This window comes from Hyperolius riggenbachi, chromosome 9, assembly GCF_040937935.1.
Source record: "Hyperolius riggenbachi isolate aHypRig1 chromosome 9, aHypRig1.pri, whole genome shotgun sequence".
Classification (NCBI taxonomy): Eukaryota; Metazoa; Chordata; class Amphibia; order Anura; family Hyperoliidae; genus Hyperolius; species Hyperolius riggenbachi.
The window spans coordinates 210,465,145-210,483,019 of NC_090654.1; the positions used below are offsets into that span (position 1 = coordinate 210,465,145).

The 17,875-nt window shown below is 42.0% G+C and overlaps 2 protein-coding genes across 13 annotated transcripts in view; one reads left to right on the forward strand and one right to left on the reverse strand.

The window, feature by feature from the left end:
* Positions 1-14,051, forward strand: part of RYR3 (ryanodine receptor 3) — a 1,134,733-nt gene extending 1,120,682 nt beyond the window's left edge. For all 12 annotated transcript variants that reach the window (XM_068253938.1, XM_068253930.1, XM_068253931.1 and 9 more), the window contains one exon: positions 12,580-14,051. In XM_068253938.1, coding sequence (XP_068110039.1) covers positions 12,580-12,675 — 96 coding nt within the window. In that variant the 3' untranslated portion in view covers positions 12,676-14,051. The remainder of the gene's footprint in view (positions 1-12,579) is intronic.
* Positions 14,052-14,178: 127 nt separating this feature from the next.
* Positions 14,179-17,875, reverse strand: part of AVEN (apoptosis and caspase activation inhibitor) — a 447,633-nt gene continuing 443,936 nt past the window's right edge. The window contains exon 5 of the mRNA XM_068253944.1: positions 14,179-16,700. Within this exon, the coding sequence (XP_068110045.1) occupies positions 16,600-16,700 (101 nt within the window). The 3' untranslated portion in view covers positions 14,179-16,599. The remainder of the gene's footprint in view (positions 16,701-17,875) is intronic.

Sequence of the window (17,875 nt, forward strand, 5' to 3'; positions counted from 1 at the left end):
CAGCCCCAGGACTTCCTAACAACAATCGGCGTAAAGTCCCTGGCGCATGGTTTGCAGGAGATTGTGCTCGCCGATGCATCTCCGCCTTCAGTCTCCCAGCGGCAATCGCCGCTCGGAGACTGTTAGACAGCAAAACTGCCGTCTGTTAACACAGTACAGCGCTGCGATCAAAGGCAGCATTGTACTCAGGACAGCCGTGTGACATGGCTGTCCCCTCTAGAGGCTCAGCAGTGATCGGCTGGTGGGGGAAGGGAGGACAGGGATTATAAAAAAATATATATAAATAAATAGGCATTTTTATTACAAAAATAATGAAATAAATATTTACTGAAAAAAATCCTGGGAGCGCTCCTTGCCCACCAATCCTTTCCCACCAACAGAGATCTCTGTTGGTGGGCAGAAAAGAAAAGGGGGGAGGAGTCACCTGTGTGCTGAGTTGTGCGGCCCTGCAGCGAGCCCTTAAAGCGGATCCGAGATGAAAAACTAACTATAACAAGTAACTTGTCTATATATCTAAAGTTTAGATAGTTTATACAGCATATCTAGCTGCAAAAGTTTGATTATTTATTCCTGTGATGCAATGAGGGCAGCCATGTTCTGTTTGTCACATTGTCACAGGCTAAGGGCTGGAGATGCTATCAGCTTGCCTTTGTGTAAATTCAGTCCCCTCTCCTCCTCCCTCCTCCCCTCTGCCTCTGAAATAAATGGCTAGTAACACCTCCCCCTCCTCCTGCCCAGACTGAGCTCCTGTAAGACCTTGCTACGGTCTGAAAATGCCAAGGCACTCTGAAAAGCTGTGGGCGAGGCTTGTTTAGTTTATAGGGAATTAGAGTATTAAAACAAAAACAAAGTATTTGGCTTGAGGAATGCCCTATAAACTATATGAAAGGAACACAATTATGCAATGAGTAAACTTTTATCTCAGATCTACTTTAAAGCTGCAGTGGCATAATTTATAAAAAAATGGCCTAGTCTTTAGGGGGTTTAAGTCCGTGGTCCTTAAGAGGTTAAAGAGAAGATGAAAAGATCTCCTAGGAGAAAAAGTTATTTGAACAAAGCCAACTGTTTTACATTTCCAATACTTTGTTGAAACCAGGGGCGGAACAATAGACCCTACAAGGCATGCAGCCACAGGGTGGCCTAGAAGCCAAAGGGGGGCCCTGTATTGAGAGACTGACAACTAAAGGCATAGAGAGAAAAAACTTTCTGCTCTCTGCACAATTGTTCAAATGACTGCAACTGCTTAGATACTGATAAGGAATCATACAAAGTTTGGTAGACAGTCCCTATTCAGTGTGCAGCAGGCTTTTTTGTAGTACGCCCAGCCCCCAACCTCTCTACCCCTCCCCAAGGGCTGTGTATTATAGTGATCCTGGAGAAGGCTGCAGAGCAGTTCTGTTCCATCAAAAATGGACAGAGTGAGTGTAATAAGCTGATGCTGGAAGCACATTCATCTGTCAGTTTTCTGTATGCGTGCAGGGTGGGGTTGGCGGCCCCATCCAAGGCCCCGTGATTTCTAGTTACGCCCCTGGTTGAAACATCTTAGCAGTAAATGACTACATAAAGTATGCAAACCCAGAGATATCTCCAAATGCTGTTTTTCCTCCCTAGTGATGTCTTGCCAGGCCTAGATAATAGTTGTCTATAGATGCTTCTTGTTTTTGTTATTAAAGAAGTTTACTGTAACCAAACTCAAAAAGTACCAAATGTAAGAGTACAAAGCTTATCAGTAAGATCAACAATCATAAAACCGAGCCAGTAAGGGCCCTTTTTCACTAGCAATTGCTAAGCACAAGAACGCCAAAGATTGCGATTTTTCATTCATTTAGTTAAACAATAGCGATTTTACATACGCAATGCATTTTCATTGCAAAATCACTCTCCAGAAAGCAGTTGAGCTTTGAAAAAAAATGGAATCACGGTAGTGGAAAATACCAACCGTTACCTACCACGTAGCAACCCTAGGGATTTAAAAATCGCTTCCTGTTTCCTGCTTGGTAGGCGGAGCGTAGTGTACAGATTCTGCAGCAGTGCTGTCCCCCTGGGACACTAAAGAGCGATCGGCTCTCATAGGCAGAAGCCTATGACAGCCGATCGCCATGATTGGCTTGCTGCGGGGAGGTAGGGAGGGGGGGAAAAAGAAATAAATAGTTATATTTGTTAAAAAATAAAGCGATCAGACCCCACCAACAGAGAGCTCTGTTGGTGGGGAGAAAAGGAGAGGGGGGGTCACTTGTGTGCTGTGTTGCGCGGCCCTGCAGCTTGGCCTTATAGCTGCAGTGGCTTATTTAAGAAAATAATGTCCTGGTGTTTTAACACTGTGGTCCTCAAGAGGTTAATGATGGCAAAAGCAGCAGTCTAGCGATGCTAATAAATCTGACTTGCATGCAAATTGTCATACTGATTGAGCCAATCAAAAGCACTGCCTGTCTTTTTTTATTGGCCCAATTCCAAGCTGCATACAATTCTCATGCAAATGGTTTCCTTCTCATTGACTATCTCTACTAGAGACCCAGTTTCACAAGCAGTCACTTATACCATAACAATTACTCCACCAAGTTTTGCAAATGGTTTGGTATGCTTTGAATAATGAGCTTTTCCTTTCCTTCCCCATACCATTTTCCATAAGTGTGGTAAATGTTGATAAAAAAAATAATAAATTCAGTGCCCTGGGAGAGCCCGTGCCAATTTAGTTTCAGAAAGTCTTCATAATCATGAAATTTCATTATTTCCTGCACAGACTCGGGTTAATTTCCCCCACCCCCAGATGCAGCAGTAAAGTTCCAAAACATAGTCAAACCTCCTCCATGTTTCACAGTAGATACAGTGTTCTTTTCTTTAAAAGTTCAATTTTTCATCTGTAGACCAAACTGGAGCTTTTTCTGCCAAGTCATTTTATAAGACCCCTGTTGCTTGTCAATATTCATTTCAGTAAAATTTAGTCCGGCTGTTTTGGTGTTTCTTTTAGTAGAATCCTCCTGGGTCTCTTTCCATTGAGCCCAATGTCACTCAGAAAGTGACAGATGATGCCATCAAACACTGATGGGCCTTGACCTTGAAGTTTAACTTGTATATCTCTGAAAGTTGTTCTTGTCTTTAACGTTCTCACTATGTTTCTGCTCATTCTGGGGTTGATTTTCTTCTTGCAGCCATCTCCAGAGAGGTTGGCTTCATTCCCATGGACCTCAAACTTTTTTTATTAATAGTTATCACAGGGACATCAAGCTGGTTTTATAGCTTTGCTAACATGCTTGTAAAAAATATTCTTTCTCATCTCCTTAGACAACTTGCTTTCTCTGGTCCATGTTTAGTTGACAACACAGCAGAACATGAATTGTCACTGGCAAAAGTGTTGAAACGTAAAATAATTATTTTGCAGAATGTACAGATATTGTGACTTTTTTTTTTTATCCCACTTGCTTGCACAACATATAGCAAAGACGTCATTAGGCAACAAACTACATTGGCTGTCGCTCTGTATTTTTATAGTGGTAGACATGCACTGGTTCTTGTTCATTTCAGTGGAGTTGGGTACAGCTGTTCATGCAGCTAGACATAACTCTCTGTGTGCAGGAAACTATGAGAGGTTACAGTTGTGGTGGCTATGTGTCCAGTGGCATGGAGATTGCCCTGTAGACACGGGGCAGTTGTGCGGGGCGATATTGGGGTCCTCAGAGCATAGAGTAGTTACTGCGCTCTAGACTCCCAACAATATTTCTTCTCCAGGCATTCTCATCTCTATGATTATAGTGCTGCATCTCTACTTTGCATTTGAGAAGGGAGGTGTACATATGGCTACGTTTACTGCCCCCCCCCCCCCCGGTTACCTATGCTAAGGGGGCTGCCTATACGGGAGACCCTTGTCTGCTTACTCACACTGGGGTAGACTCCTCAGTTTAGGAAATCTGGCTCTAAATGTATATATTGTAATGTATTATATTTTGGCATTGTTTCCCAAATGTTCCTGAGGGCTGGGACCCACTAGGTGCACTTTGGCAGCACTTATGCTTTGCTAGTGGATCCTGATGGGGGTGGTCCCACTAGCTGTATACAGCAGTTTGGTAGCAATCAAAACACAACAAAGCATCCCGACACTGTGCTCATACACAGTTAAACAAGTCCAATATAGGCAGGCAAGCGACCACTAATCAGTCTAATATAGACGAAGTGTTGTAATGGTGGGAGCGCTCTTCCCAGATGCGTGCACCATCAATCAATCAAAGTCTCTCATGTATATGGATAAGCGCTCAATGCTTGCTTGCAAGTCAAATATAGATGCAGATAAAATAAGCCCCCCTTCGAAGAAAGACTCACCAGAGGTTGCGGCCTTCAGGGCCCGTTATCGCTTTCGGGGTATTGACCACCCCGCAGCCTCTCCGGCAATCCACAGGTTACTGCTCCAGGTCTCACTGGCAATCCACGGGCTGCTGCTCCTGGTGTATTTGAGCAAAAAATAGGCTCCACATAGCGCCTATTGCCAGAGAGGCTGCAGGGTGGCCAATACCCCGAAAGCGATAACAGGCCCTGAAGGCCGCAACCTCTGGTGAGTCTTTCCCCGAAGGGGGGGGCTTATTTTATCTGCATCTATATTTGACTTGCAAGCAAGCATTGAGCGCTTATCCATATATATGAGAGACTTTGATTGATTGAGTTTGGTAGCAATACCTGGAGGGATAGCAGCTACAGTAGCCAAATCGTGATTGCTCCAGGAAATCATGGCACTTCTGCGATTATGCAAATCGCAGGCACTTTGCGGTTCTGCGGAGTGCCATAGTGGGTACCAGCCCTTAGTCCTACCAACACAGCATGCTTGGCAAGAAACCTCACATAGACACAGGAGGGCTGATTGGCATTTCTGCCGTGTGGTTATCTACAAAACATGCACTATTGATTTGAATAGAAAACAAGTTTGGGATACGCTGTACAAGGCTCATGCATGTATTTAGCTGCCCATGGATGCTTTTTAAAGACTACAAACTATGTAAGAAAACTGAATGTTGCCACTAGCCGAGTTGGTGAATCTGAGTGTTCAAGTCAGAGAGTTCCTTTTAGTAATTTAGCTTCAACAAAATGCAATAAATGATTCATAGGCTGACATTCTAGTTCACATTTGTGAGAAGCAAACCAGACCCCAGGGAAGTCAACTTGATAAATTCTCAGGGAAAAAAGCAGACCACCTGCCGTTAAAATACTAACCCACTTATGCTTATGGCTTTTCATAAGAGTTTGTTTAGATTGAGTCTTCAGAACTTCTGGCGGATAAAAAGTGCACAATAATTTGTGTGTCTGCAGTTGCTTTTGGCAACAGTCATGGCAATAAAATGTGATGCCTTACAATAACTAAACATTCAAACAGTTCATTCAAAGATCTTGTGCCAAGAGATGACTATCCCAGTGGTAGTCCTTATATCATAACACAACACATCAGACAAAAAAAATGTAACAGAACTGCAACACTCTGGAAACTCCTTGCCGCTCTAATTTCTCTGGCTAGCTATTCTGTGCTTTTTGCCTTGTAGGTGGCGTTGTGTAGCTGAAAGATCTCTGTATGTCTCATGTAGTTTTTATACAGCTAGTGGTTCATAGAAAATCTCTAGAAGAGCCCCCTTATGTGCAGAGTTTCCCTGAGTGTACAGCCACTGACAACCACATTTCCCAGCCAGGTGACAGGAAATTGAATATTCACACTCTTAGGCCTGGGACCTACTATGGACCGCGAAACACAAGATTCAATACTTAAGTTTGGCTTTAAATGTAGCCACACTCCAGTGCACTACTACTCCCAGTGAGCGGCTATAGAGCAGCTCAATCCCCTGCAGCAGCCTGGCAAAGGAAACCTAAACTCAGAAGGATATGGATTTTTTTCTTTTAAAATAATACCAGTTGCCTGACTCTCCTGAACACCACAAGCATGCAGATCAGGTGCTCTGACTGAAGTCAGACTGGATTAGCTGCATGCTTGTTTCAGGTGTGTGATTCAGCCACTACCGCAGCCAAAGAGATCAGCAGGACTGCCAGGCAACTGGTATTGTTTGAAAGGAAACATTCATATCCCTCTCAGTTAAGGTTCCCTTTAATAATAAAGCCAGTCATTCAGCTACAAACTCTGGTGCACTAGTGCCCCCAGCAAGCGACGGTAGCCACTCAATATCACACAACTCCTGCTGTAAGAGTATAGTAGTGGAACTCCTCTGCCACTACTAGGGTAGAGCAACTCTTGCACCCATTGTTATTTTTCTATAGTGGCTCTTTGTAACTGCCATAATTGCCTGCTAATTGCCGTTTTTACCATGGGCTCCTATGGCAGTGCCCAAACCTCTGCAGAGTTTCCCAGAGTTTAGACAATGGAAATATCCTAGATCTAGTGATGCTCCCTTATGGCTCATCCTAGAGCTCTGCTTTTTTCTTGTATATGCTTATTATCCTTTCTGCCTTTTGCTGACTTGGATTAAAAGTGGTAACTTGTAGGACTATTAAATTAAGTTGCCACAAATTACAGTTACATTAATGAGCTTCCCCCTCCTCCCAAAAGAAAGAACTTTACTAGTTCCAAGCATTAAAGTTAATATTAGAATCATTACACATTTTATTCATCGTGTTACTTTTATCACCGTTACCAATTCTGTATTCTGTATCGTTTTTGTATTTTTGTCTCTAATTATGTATCTTGTATATTGGTGTATACCATTGTCTTGTATTATTATGTACCCCATGTTTGTTTTTTACTTTGTACAGCCCCACATAATATGTTGGTGCTATATAGAATAATGAAAACAAAATAGACATGTTCAGTCTATACACGTCTATACAATGCATGGGTTGACCAATAACTCTATTAACTGGTCCGTGGCACTGACTTGGTTTTCCTTATTTTAATATAAACATTAGTGTAACTCTGCAAAGTAGCCAAATACTGGAACTACTATTTTGTTCCATGTATAATTTAAAAATATATGTAAGCATTATAACACTTTTAATCCGTCACAACTGAGTATCAGATGTTAATAATACTAAGTATAGGATTCTGCCTTTTCATGGGGGCAATTCCACACAGACCCTGAGTTTTAGGCAGAGATTTATCAACTTAGTTACTTGCATGTTCTCTACTTACTTAACACAGACCCAAGGGAAGCACTTTTAAACTTTCTAGTGAGCAAACTCAAAAACAGACAAAGGGCATTGACAATTTAGATTTTCTCTGCAGCAAAATGGGTCATTGCTAAGAACTGGCTTACTGCTTTTCTTCCATATGAGCAAGTTCAAAATAAATTAAAAATTGTCTGGCTAAATGAGAAACTTGCTGCATGGGTGGAGGACAAGGTGTACATTATTAAACAGATTTGGGATCCTTGGCTCAACCACAGCAGTCAAACAGCCATAGTATGTAGTATGTAATAAAAAAAAATCTACAATATAAAAGTGGTCTTATTGTTAGAAAGAAAAAAACAAGAAAATAGAAAATGTAGTTACTGTAGTTAATCCATTAATTTTTATGAAAGTATATCTGGCTGTCAGGCATGGGAATTGCATGCTAACTAAAATATTTCATCAGAAAATGTCTGCACCAAGACAAGTGGGGATAGGAGCGACTACACAAAGTTTCTGGTGAAAATATGCAAACTGAAGGGTAGGTAGGCATAAAAAAAGAAAAAGTTACATACCTCAGTTGAGTGGAGTCTGAATAGTTCACAGGCTTTCCGATCTTCTTACACCCCTTTGTTCCTGCACTGGAATCCTTTCAAAACTTTAAACAATAATGATGAATATGGTGCTTGCCACCACGCTTGCTTCGGTGTTCGAGTGCGGCAACACTGTGCAGGTGTAAAGCACGGCCTGCAAGTGCAGCTGCACAGAGCCAGCGAAGGGTTTCACTTACCTGCAACTTCTGCCAGCCCCCTGCAGCCGTCCTGTGCTTGTGCATACCTGGAATGATCCTCTGGTCCCCTGCCACGGCTCACTTTCTCTTTCGCTGGTCGGCCTGTGGGCGGCCCTGGCCGCGCTTGTCCTTGTTTGCACTCCTGTTGCCGGGAGCGTCCTGCTCTGGGGTAGTAGAGATTTTCTCATACTGCGCCTGTGCAGGGCGCTCCCGGCGATGGGAGAGCAAATGAGGATGCACACGGCCAGGGCCGCGCAGGCAGAGTGGACATTAATTTGTAAATTGGCGACAGAGAAAATCGAGCCATGGACAGGAGGATCGTTCCAGAACTACACGGGCACAGGACAGCTGTAGGGGGCTGGCAGAAGCCCCAGGTAAGTGAAAAAAATTTTTTTAGGCATCTTCAGGTTCCCTTTGAGGGGAGTGGTTTTTTGTTTGTTTTTTATGCAGACTCATCTCAGGCCTACCTCTGCAATGCAGTAGTTCATATAGCAAGGACATATGCAGCTGACATTTAATGGTGATGATTTACACCCATCAGTGCAAACTAACCAGGTAGAATCACTATTTCATTAATAGATGGTTGTTCTGCACAAGTATTGTTATTTGTTTCTTTGTAGCAGTATGTAAATCATGCTCAGTAAAGCCTGTTACACACCAAAAATCCTGATTAGCCAATTACTGACCAATTTTACTACTTCCATGTAGTATGAGAGCATACCTACATAATTTGCTCATAACAGTCAACATCTGTTTGTTCTCACTACATGGAGGTGTTAAAATTAGCCAATCAAAATGGAGGTGTGTACCAGGTCTAAAGCTACTTAACCACTTCAGGACTCAGCCTTTACCCCCCCCCCCCCCCTTAAGGACCAGCACTGATTTCTAAGATCTGTGCTGGGTGAGCTCTACAGCCCCCAGCACAGATCAAATACCAGGCAGAGCGACCAGATCGCCCCCCTTTTTTCCCCACTAGGGGGATGATGTGCTGGGGGGGTCTGATCGCTCCTGCCTGCGTGTGGCTGGCGGGGGGGCACCTCAAAGCCCCCTCCACCGCAGGATTCCCCCTCTCCCTCCTCCTCCCTCCCTGCCCCGGAGATTGGAGGCTGCACAGGAACGGATCTGTCCTGTGCAGCCTCTAACAGGCTCCTGCCTGTCATGTGCAGCCTCTAACAGGCTCCTGTCTGTCATGTGACAGCGATCCCCGGCTGCTGATTGGCCGGGGATCGCTGATCTAGTACAACACTGCTACTGTTAGCAGCGTTGTAAAAATGTAAACAAAGCGGATTATTTCCGCTTGTGTTTACATTTAGCCTGCGAGCTGCGATCGACAGCCCGCAGGCTATTCACGGAGCCCCCCCGCCGTGAATTGACAGGAAGCAGCCGCTCGTGCGAGCGGCTGTTTCCTGATTAATTAGCCTGCAGCCGGCGACGCAGATGTGCGTCGCTGGTCCTGCAGCTACCACTTTGCCGACGCGCGTTATGAGTGCGCGGTCGTCAAGTGGTTAAAGCGAGCAATGAAAAATATAATGACTATTATTTAGGAGGGTTCACAGATCTATGTAGACACTTACCGCAGTGTTTGCTGTTTTCCAATCACACCTGTCCTCTGCAATGCACCCAGTTTGTGTTCAGCGACTTACATAGTCGATGAGTCTAAACAGTAAGTAATGTCATCTTGCTTGGTCCTGTTAGCTGGGTCCTAGAGCTTGAACGTCAAGGCCCCTTCTCCTCCCGCTCACATACACACTCCCTCAGTGTAAACACATTCATGCAGCATGAGAAAATTTGTTCTATGCATGCGCACGCATTTCCTCACATGGTCGTGTGAACAGCTGTCAGGATAGGTTCAACTCGTACACTGTAGTTGACTAAAACAGTGCGCAGAGAGGAAAACTGATGTGTCAGATGGTCAAGTACTGTAGAAAATTTTTTTAGTAAACGTGTCCTTCCTACTGTTCTGTTATTTAATACCATCCATAGTAACAGCAAGGAGACAGAGACACATCTTCCCTATGCTCTAACAAACGCTCTTGTCCTGGTGAAGGTACATGGCAGTTCTGTACTACACTGGCTTCTAGTGTAGCTGGGGTTGGTATTTTTCCCTTAGATCTGAGGCTACAGATTTATGATCATGAATTAGCTTACAGAACATTCTTTATATATTTTTTTTTTTTTTTACTGTATATAAGACATTTTAGTTGCTGAATCTAGCATCAGGATATTCATCTGCAATGTGATCCTACTATTTATGTACATTGTTATAAAGCATAGTCTACCATCACAATCTGAATCATATGGGAGAAAAGTGCTTTACAAATCTGGTTAAAGATAAATTAAAACTTTTGCAACGCAGCTAAGGCCATCATAGCAAAACAATGGAAATCCCCCACCCTATCAAAAGCCGCATTAACACATAAAATTAATGAATATTATTGGATGGAAAAGATTACGGCTTCTTTATCCAGTTCGGCCTATCTGGACGAGCTTCCTCGTCCAGATAGGCACTGCTGCTGCCGCCGCATGGTGCGCGCGCTCCTGCCGCCCGCCGCTAGCCCCCCGATCAGTGAATGGGAATATAATTCCCATTCACCGATCTAACTTCCCCGCAGAAAAACCGACGCTTTCTATTCAGAGAGCGCAGTATTTCTGCCCCCAGGAAACTTCTCCTCTTCTTTTTAGTTCCTGGATGCGAGATCGTTCGCATCCAGGACTTTTTTTTACTGTGGCCATCTTGTGGCCAAATAGTAAACTGCACCCACATACATTTTTAATTAAACAATTATATTATTTTACATTTAAAATTAGCAGTTTCCCTCCCACACCAAAAATTACCCACATACATTTTTTATTAAAACAATAATAAAAAAAATACAATAAAAAAAAAACCAAACACAACATAAATAGTTACCCAAGGGTCTGAACTTTTTAAATATGCATGTCAAGAGAGTATGTTATTATATTATTTTAAATGTTAAGCTTATAAATAGTGATGGACGCAAATTAAAAAAAAATGCACCTTTATTTCTAAATAAAATATCGGCACCATAAATTGTGATAGGGACATCATTTAAACGGTATAATAACCGGGACAGATGGGCAAATAAAATACATGAGTTTTAATTACAGTAGCGTATATTGATTTCAAACTATACTGGCCAAAAACTGAGAAATAATTAAATTAATTTTTTTCATTTCTTTCTTAAGTTTCCTGTTAAAATGGATTTAGAAAAAAAATAATTCTTAGCAAAATGTACTACCCAAAGAAAGCCTAATTAGTGGCGGAAAAAACAAGATATAGATCAATTAATTGTGATAAGTAGCAATAAAGTTTTTGGCGAATGAATGGGAGGTGAACGTTGCTCGGATGCATGAGGTTTTCGACACTGCGGTGCTGAATCGGTTAAATGATGACGAGGATCAGTTTGACAAGATATGGTCACCCTGGGCCGATAGATCTTACTAAGTATGACCCACTTAACTTGATGGTATAACTAATTAGCCTACTCTTCCTCTGTTCTCATGGGCTGTTAAATGACCCTTTTCTTGTGATTTAGCTTACCATATATTATTGATCTTCTGGGACTCCATTGAAGTTAAAGTTTTAAATTTAAAGCTTACACGTTATCTCTTTATTTGTTAATAATGATTGATACCAAAGACTTTGTTTATTACTATATTCTGTATGTACAAATTGTTCTTTAATAAAAGTTCTAATGTTAAAAAGAAAAAAAGCTGACTAAATAGTTGGCCTTTTATTAAACACCTCCAGGGATGGAGCTGGAGCTGTACTGCCTAAGTGTAGAGTAGGGCGTTACAAAAATCGGCGCTCCATGACAGAAGATTCTGATTCCAAAGTTTTGAGGAGGATTCTAGAAGTGGCAGAGTTTATACAGGTGAAACTTAAAAAATTAGAATATCCTGCTAAAGTCCACTTAAAATGTGAAACTTATATATGAAATACTCATTCCATGCAAATCATGATATTTCAAACCTTTATTATAATTTGATGATTAGGACAGCTTATAAAAGCCCCAAAAGCAAAATCTCAGACCATTCAAATATTATAAAAACGTTTAATGTTCTAGGCTTGAAGTGTCAGACTCTAATCAGCTAATTAATCCAAAACACTTGCAAAGGGTTCTTTTTTCATATATTAGTTTCACCTTTTACCAACTGAAATAAATGAACTTTTGCACAATATTCTAATTTTTTATGTTTCACCTGTAGATCCTGTTGATCTGGGGTTGTGTGGGAGGTGCGGTGCAGTTGCAAAAAAAAAGCCTGTTAGGTAGGCAGGGCCTAAATTTTGTAGGGATTTGAATTTTAGGGGGCAAATCCTGAACAGGAGTCTCCATTGTATTGGTAAATCGTGAAGTGAGCAAATAATCAGTGTCAGTTGTGAAGTTTGATTGCAGAGAGCTTTAGCAGCATGTTTTATAATAACTACAAGCAGTGCACATCCTTATTTGGAAGACCTGCATAGAGGGTGTTGCAGTAGTCCAACTGTGATGCGATAAAAGCGTGAAATAGGATTGATATATATCCTCCAGGGGGATGAGGTGGTTAATTTTTGCAATGTTCTCTTGGGACAAGCAGGAAAATTTCACAACAGCAGAGGTTTGATTTCTGAAGCTTACAAAACCATAAATAAATGGAAAAATGTAATATTTTCCACATCATCACTCAATTTTCTGTTTCAGGAATCTTACGTCTGGAAGATGTATCAGGAGAGATGTTGGGACTTCTTCCCAGCGGGTGACTGTTTCCGCAAGCAATATGAAGACCAACTGGGATAATGGTTGTATATTACTCTGAGAGCAGCATTAACAGCAAGGAGACTGCATCTGGAGTAAAGACTTACCCCAAATGGACACATTTACTCATAGGCCACATCAGCTCAACCATTCCACAACCTGCTTGTGGATGTGTATTAAACATACAGGTCTATAGTTAAATGTGAAGTGAAATATGACATTTACAGAGCAGAGAATATCACTACAGTGCATCAATAAACCAGTGCTCCACCGTGCTCAATTAGCCGTAGTGCATTTTTCAAGTCACTGAACACATGCCCAGGACAGTAAACATTTTTGGAGCATCCAAACGAGGACCGATAGATAAAGTTTACAAATAAACCGGTGATATTCAGCCTGACTGCACCTGCTTCCCAGCAAATCTTGATTATTGTCAGTGATAGAACCGAGAACAGAGATCTCTTCTGAAAAATGCCCCACATTTGGTTGCCCCAGATACAAAGGGCTAATTGACACTCAATGCACAAAAGTCCCATTTATCTCAACTGCTCGGCCATTTTCTGCCACAGCAGCGGTTGAACTACCGTATATAGGTTTATTGTAAAAGTTTGTAACCATACAATATTGCAGACTCACTCAGCAATTAGAAACAATTGTGTCTGGAGAAGCATGCAGTTTTTTTTTCTTTTCTCCCTTTTCATTTTTTTTTCTTTTTTTACTTTGCCATTGAGGTTTTCGAAGATGTCATTTAAAACAACACAAAATAATGATCAGACGCTAGTCACAGACGCCAAGTTAATTGAAGTTTGCTGCAATTGTTTGCAAGAATGTTTGTGCTGCGAGGCCTAAACATACGAAGTCTGAAAGTCATGGCCTTAGTTTATAGAAGGTAAACTGCTGGATACCTCTGTGGCCCAGAGCTGTGAACTATACAAGTTTACCTATGTGAGATAGTCTAGTCTGACACAATTGGTAGCACTTAGCTGCAGATTGTGGAGCAGCTTCAGGCAGTTGAATGAAAAGATAGTTGGGGAAAAAATAGTTGACACTTTTTCGACCCTGAACTTGATTAAGTGCCTTAACCGTCTGTAGACGTAGCTATGCAAGATTTTTTTTTTGTTTTTTCATGTTATTATATTAGGTTAATGAAATACACAAATGTTGTGCTGTTCTTTGTCTTACTATATGAAATGAGAAACTGCATTCAGTTGCTATTTAGTTTTTCTTTCAATGACAGTTTACTGTTATTTAAAGAAACTGGAATGTATCTTAAATTATATTCTCTTAAATGGAAATATTATGCCAAATTCAAGCACTGCTTTCTGGTCATTGGTAAGTGCTGTAGTGAAGCTGCTAACTTTATGCATTTTTCTTCAAATACAATAAAGTGCCCATCGCAATAAATAAATGATAAACCAGCTGAGCTGTTTGTCTTGCTGTGCGCACCAGACACGGGATGACAACACATTCTTCATGTGACCTGGAAGGTGGCCCCCATTGTTCAGTGCCATGCATGGCAAATGAGAAGCACAAAACACAGCTACATGTCTTTCCATCAGCATATATTTTGGCAGTAAGGATAATATTGGACAGAATTGCTTCACATAAAACATTTCACAATGCATCAAGTGTGTACTTACATGGTGCTCTAATCAATAATATAATATACTTGCAGTATGAGCTGTAGCCATTTTGAAAAAAATAATAATAATGGCATATCATGTTTATTTGTGTAGAAAATCAGCACCTACTGGATTTTTCTGTAACCGAGAGGCAATAAGTGTAAAGGGACAGTGTATAAGTGGGAAGAAAGAGGGAACATTTCTAGGCAGGCATACTGAGAAGAAATCAACACACACTACAGCTAGTCTACTATCAGTATAGGACAAGAGTTTACTATATATACTAAAGTAGCAAGCCAATATCTTGGGTCTAAAATCAATAATGCAAATATACTGTATGCTTTAAAGGACACCCGAAGCGAAAATAAACTAATGAAATAAATGAGTATATCTATCTTCCTTAACTTAAAATGACTTTTTATAGTCCACAGTTTTATCTTATGTTTAAATCTACTTTTTAAGTTTTAACTGTTGAAATTTTTTTTTGCTCAATGACACATTCATTGAAGTATGCCAGAGCTAAAATCTATGAACTATTGACTCTTTTTATCCCTTTCCAGCTCTCAGAAGCCATTTTCTGCAAGGAAAGTGTTTTATAGTTGGAATTTCTTACCAGTAAGGGCCACATGGTAGTCACTACCTGACTGAGTCAGGACTGAGTCAGCCACTTACATACCTAATATTTAACTCTTTCAGGCAGAGAAAGAAAGAAAAAAAGGAACACAGCTATTTAGTGCGCTTGGCACTACACATACCCATGTCTATCTCATCATGTAACGTATCCTTTGATGACCAGGGCTCCATTTTAAGTGATTAAACACAACCTGAGATGATTTAAACGAAAGAATGAACACTTACCTGGAGCTTCCTCCAGCCCCATGTACTCCATGAGCTCACTCACCATCCTCCTGTGTGGCTCAGTTCGTCTTAATCTTCCCCGGTACAAACCATTGTGCTGTACTACGCATGCATGACCCAGCTGTCACCTGGAACATTCTACTCCTGGGCAGGTGCAGAATAATGCTCCCGGTGATGGGAGCATAACAAGGGCGCGTGGCCAGACCGGCATGCCAGGCCCATGTGCAGAGCAGCCCGAATGGCGTGACTGAAGCCTTTGTACCAGGGAATATTTAAGATGTCCGGAGCCACCTGGGAGGACGGCAAGGGAGTCCACAGGGTACATGGGGCTGAAGAAAGCCTAAGGTAAGTATAATTTCTTCTATTTAAATCATATCAGGTACACTTTTAAGCATCAGTGTACTAATGCTTAAAGTGAAGCTCCACTTCTATTCTAAACTGCTATAAACATATCAATTTCAATTTTTTTCAGCCATCAAAACTGGCTGAAGCGGAAAACGCACATCTTTGTAGGCTAAAGCGAGAATGTAGACTGCAAACTGCCTGACACGTCTCATGTTGTTGCAGTGCATGCATTTAAAAATGCAGCATGTAAAAATGGGCGTGAAATAGCGATAGTAGAATATAGGAAATGTTAGCGATAGTCTATTATCTGCTATAGTAGAATATCAGTAATTTTACTGATATTATACCATCACCTTCTGTACTCAAATGGTGCCCATACACTAGAGCGATTTCCCGTCGATGTACAGCAAATGTGATCACTGTGATTGAATCTGCTTTGAAATAGTTAACACAAATGTTGTCCGATCAACCGATTTCCATCCGAAATCGATCGATTCAGTCGATCTGTCCAGACAGAAAATTTTGCTCAATTGCGGGCGGCTTGGGAGTGCGTAGTTATCGGCGTTCAATTTAGTGGCGACCGATGCAGCAATAATCTCACCTGTCCCGCTGGCGCAAGTCCCGAGATCCGTGCTGTCGCTTTCTCCAGCTGGCCTTCTTCTCGGTCTCCTCTTCACTTCCTGTCCTGTCCTGTCAAAAAGCAAAGTTCAAACAGTAAAGCGCCCTCTGCTGTTTGAACTTCTGCTTGTCACAGAACGGGACAGGAAGTGAAGAGGAGACAGAGAAGGCGGCTCCTTTATTTCTGATTGTAAACTAGCTGCTGTGTGTGCTTCTAACATCTTCCTCATCTCCCCTTCTTTCTTGTTTGTCTGCACTGCAGATCTGTGTATTTATTAAAGTGCTGATAAGATCTGCACAGAGTACAGAATATAGCTAGTCCTTAGACACATGCACAAGTAAGTTATGCTCATATACTGCATTATTAATTAGAGCATCATTTTGAAATGTTAAAACTTCAGAGTGCATATTAACATCAACCACCTATCAAATAAAATGCAGAATGCAAAAAGTAAAAGAGATGTATTGCAGATAAAGGGAATTTAATTCCCAAATGAAGTCAGAACACTGAGGGTGGAAATCATCAGGCAATCATACTGTCCAGCCAGTCCTCCAGATCTTCAGAAGTCACAGTTGTCTGCTTCTCCTCTGCAGGTAAGGGAACTTCTGTCACAGAAGCGGTTGCTGAAATACAGGAAGAGAAGATGTGGATAAGTGTCTCTACCAAATGTATGTGTCCTGAGGTTCTGTATTAGGGCTCTTTCACATGGACAGCTGAAAGGTGGTACAGCAACCAGTAATTGTCATGTCTAGGAGAACTCATGGAGAAGCATGCGATCAGTTTGGTCACATGATTGATATGCAAGTCTCTGATTTGCTAGCCATGATCACGTGTAAACCACTTGAGGACCGTAGGCTTACACCCCGCTAGTGACCAGGCTATTTTTTACAATTCAGGCCACTGCAGCTTTAAGGGCTCGCTGCAGGGCTGTACAACTCAGCACACAAGTGATTATACCCCCCCCCCTTTTCTGCCCACCAACAGAGATTTCCGTTGGTGGACTCTGATCCCTGCAGGCATGTGTGTTTATTTATTTTTGTAATAAATTTGACTTGCAAACTTCATCTAACTGATCTAACAAACCACATGCTTCTCCATGAGTTCCCCTAGACATGACCATCACTAGTGGCCACCACTTTTAAACTGCTTCTGTGGATCTACAAGGCCCATGCAGGCAGCTGCAAGCATTTGACACAGGCAGTGGGTGGTGACTGCCCTTTTATTTACATGTGAGCGGGTGGCAGCTGTCCACTAGATGTTACATGTGGGTTTTTGGCTCCATTATAGCAGTACCATGTGATACAATGACATGTGTAGTTGTGCTACTATTTGGCTGTGTTATACTGCAACCTGATGGTGCTTGTTCCCCAGCAAATCAGTTGCCGGACTCTGTAGAAAACATGCAGTCCAGTCATCCATGTGAATTAGCCTATTGTCTTCAACAACCTGAAATGCATACTAGCTGAATTTCTGCATTTTCATATGAAGAAGTGCTGCACAGTCACCTGTGGCTTCATGCAGGCAGGGTAATGTCACAGGACATTAGGCAGAGCAATAATACAAAAGTACTGGATGGTATAATGGCATATTAACCACTTGCCGACCGCCCACTACCTATGGGTGTTATCAAAGTAGCACCCCCAGGACCGCGTAACGCCGATCGGTGGCGGTACCTGGGGGACTAAACAGCCGGTGATCAGGCGCATACATGCGCGCATCCGCCGGCATTAGGCTCCTCCCACCTGCAAAGCCAACCTGCCGGCCATTTAGAAGCGCCGGCGGGTTGTTAACCCCCGAT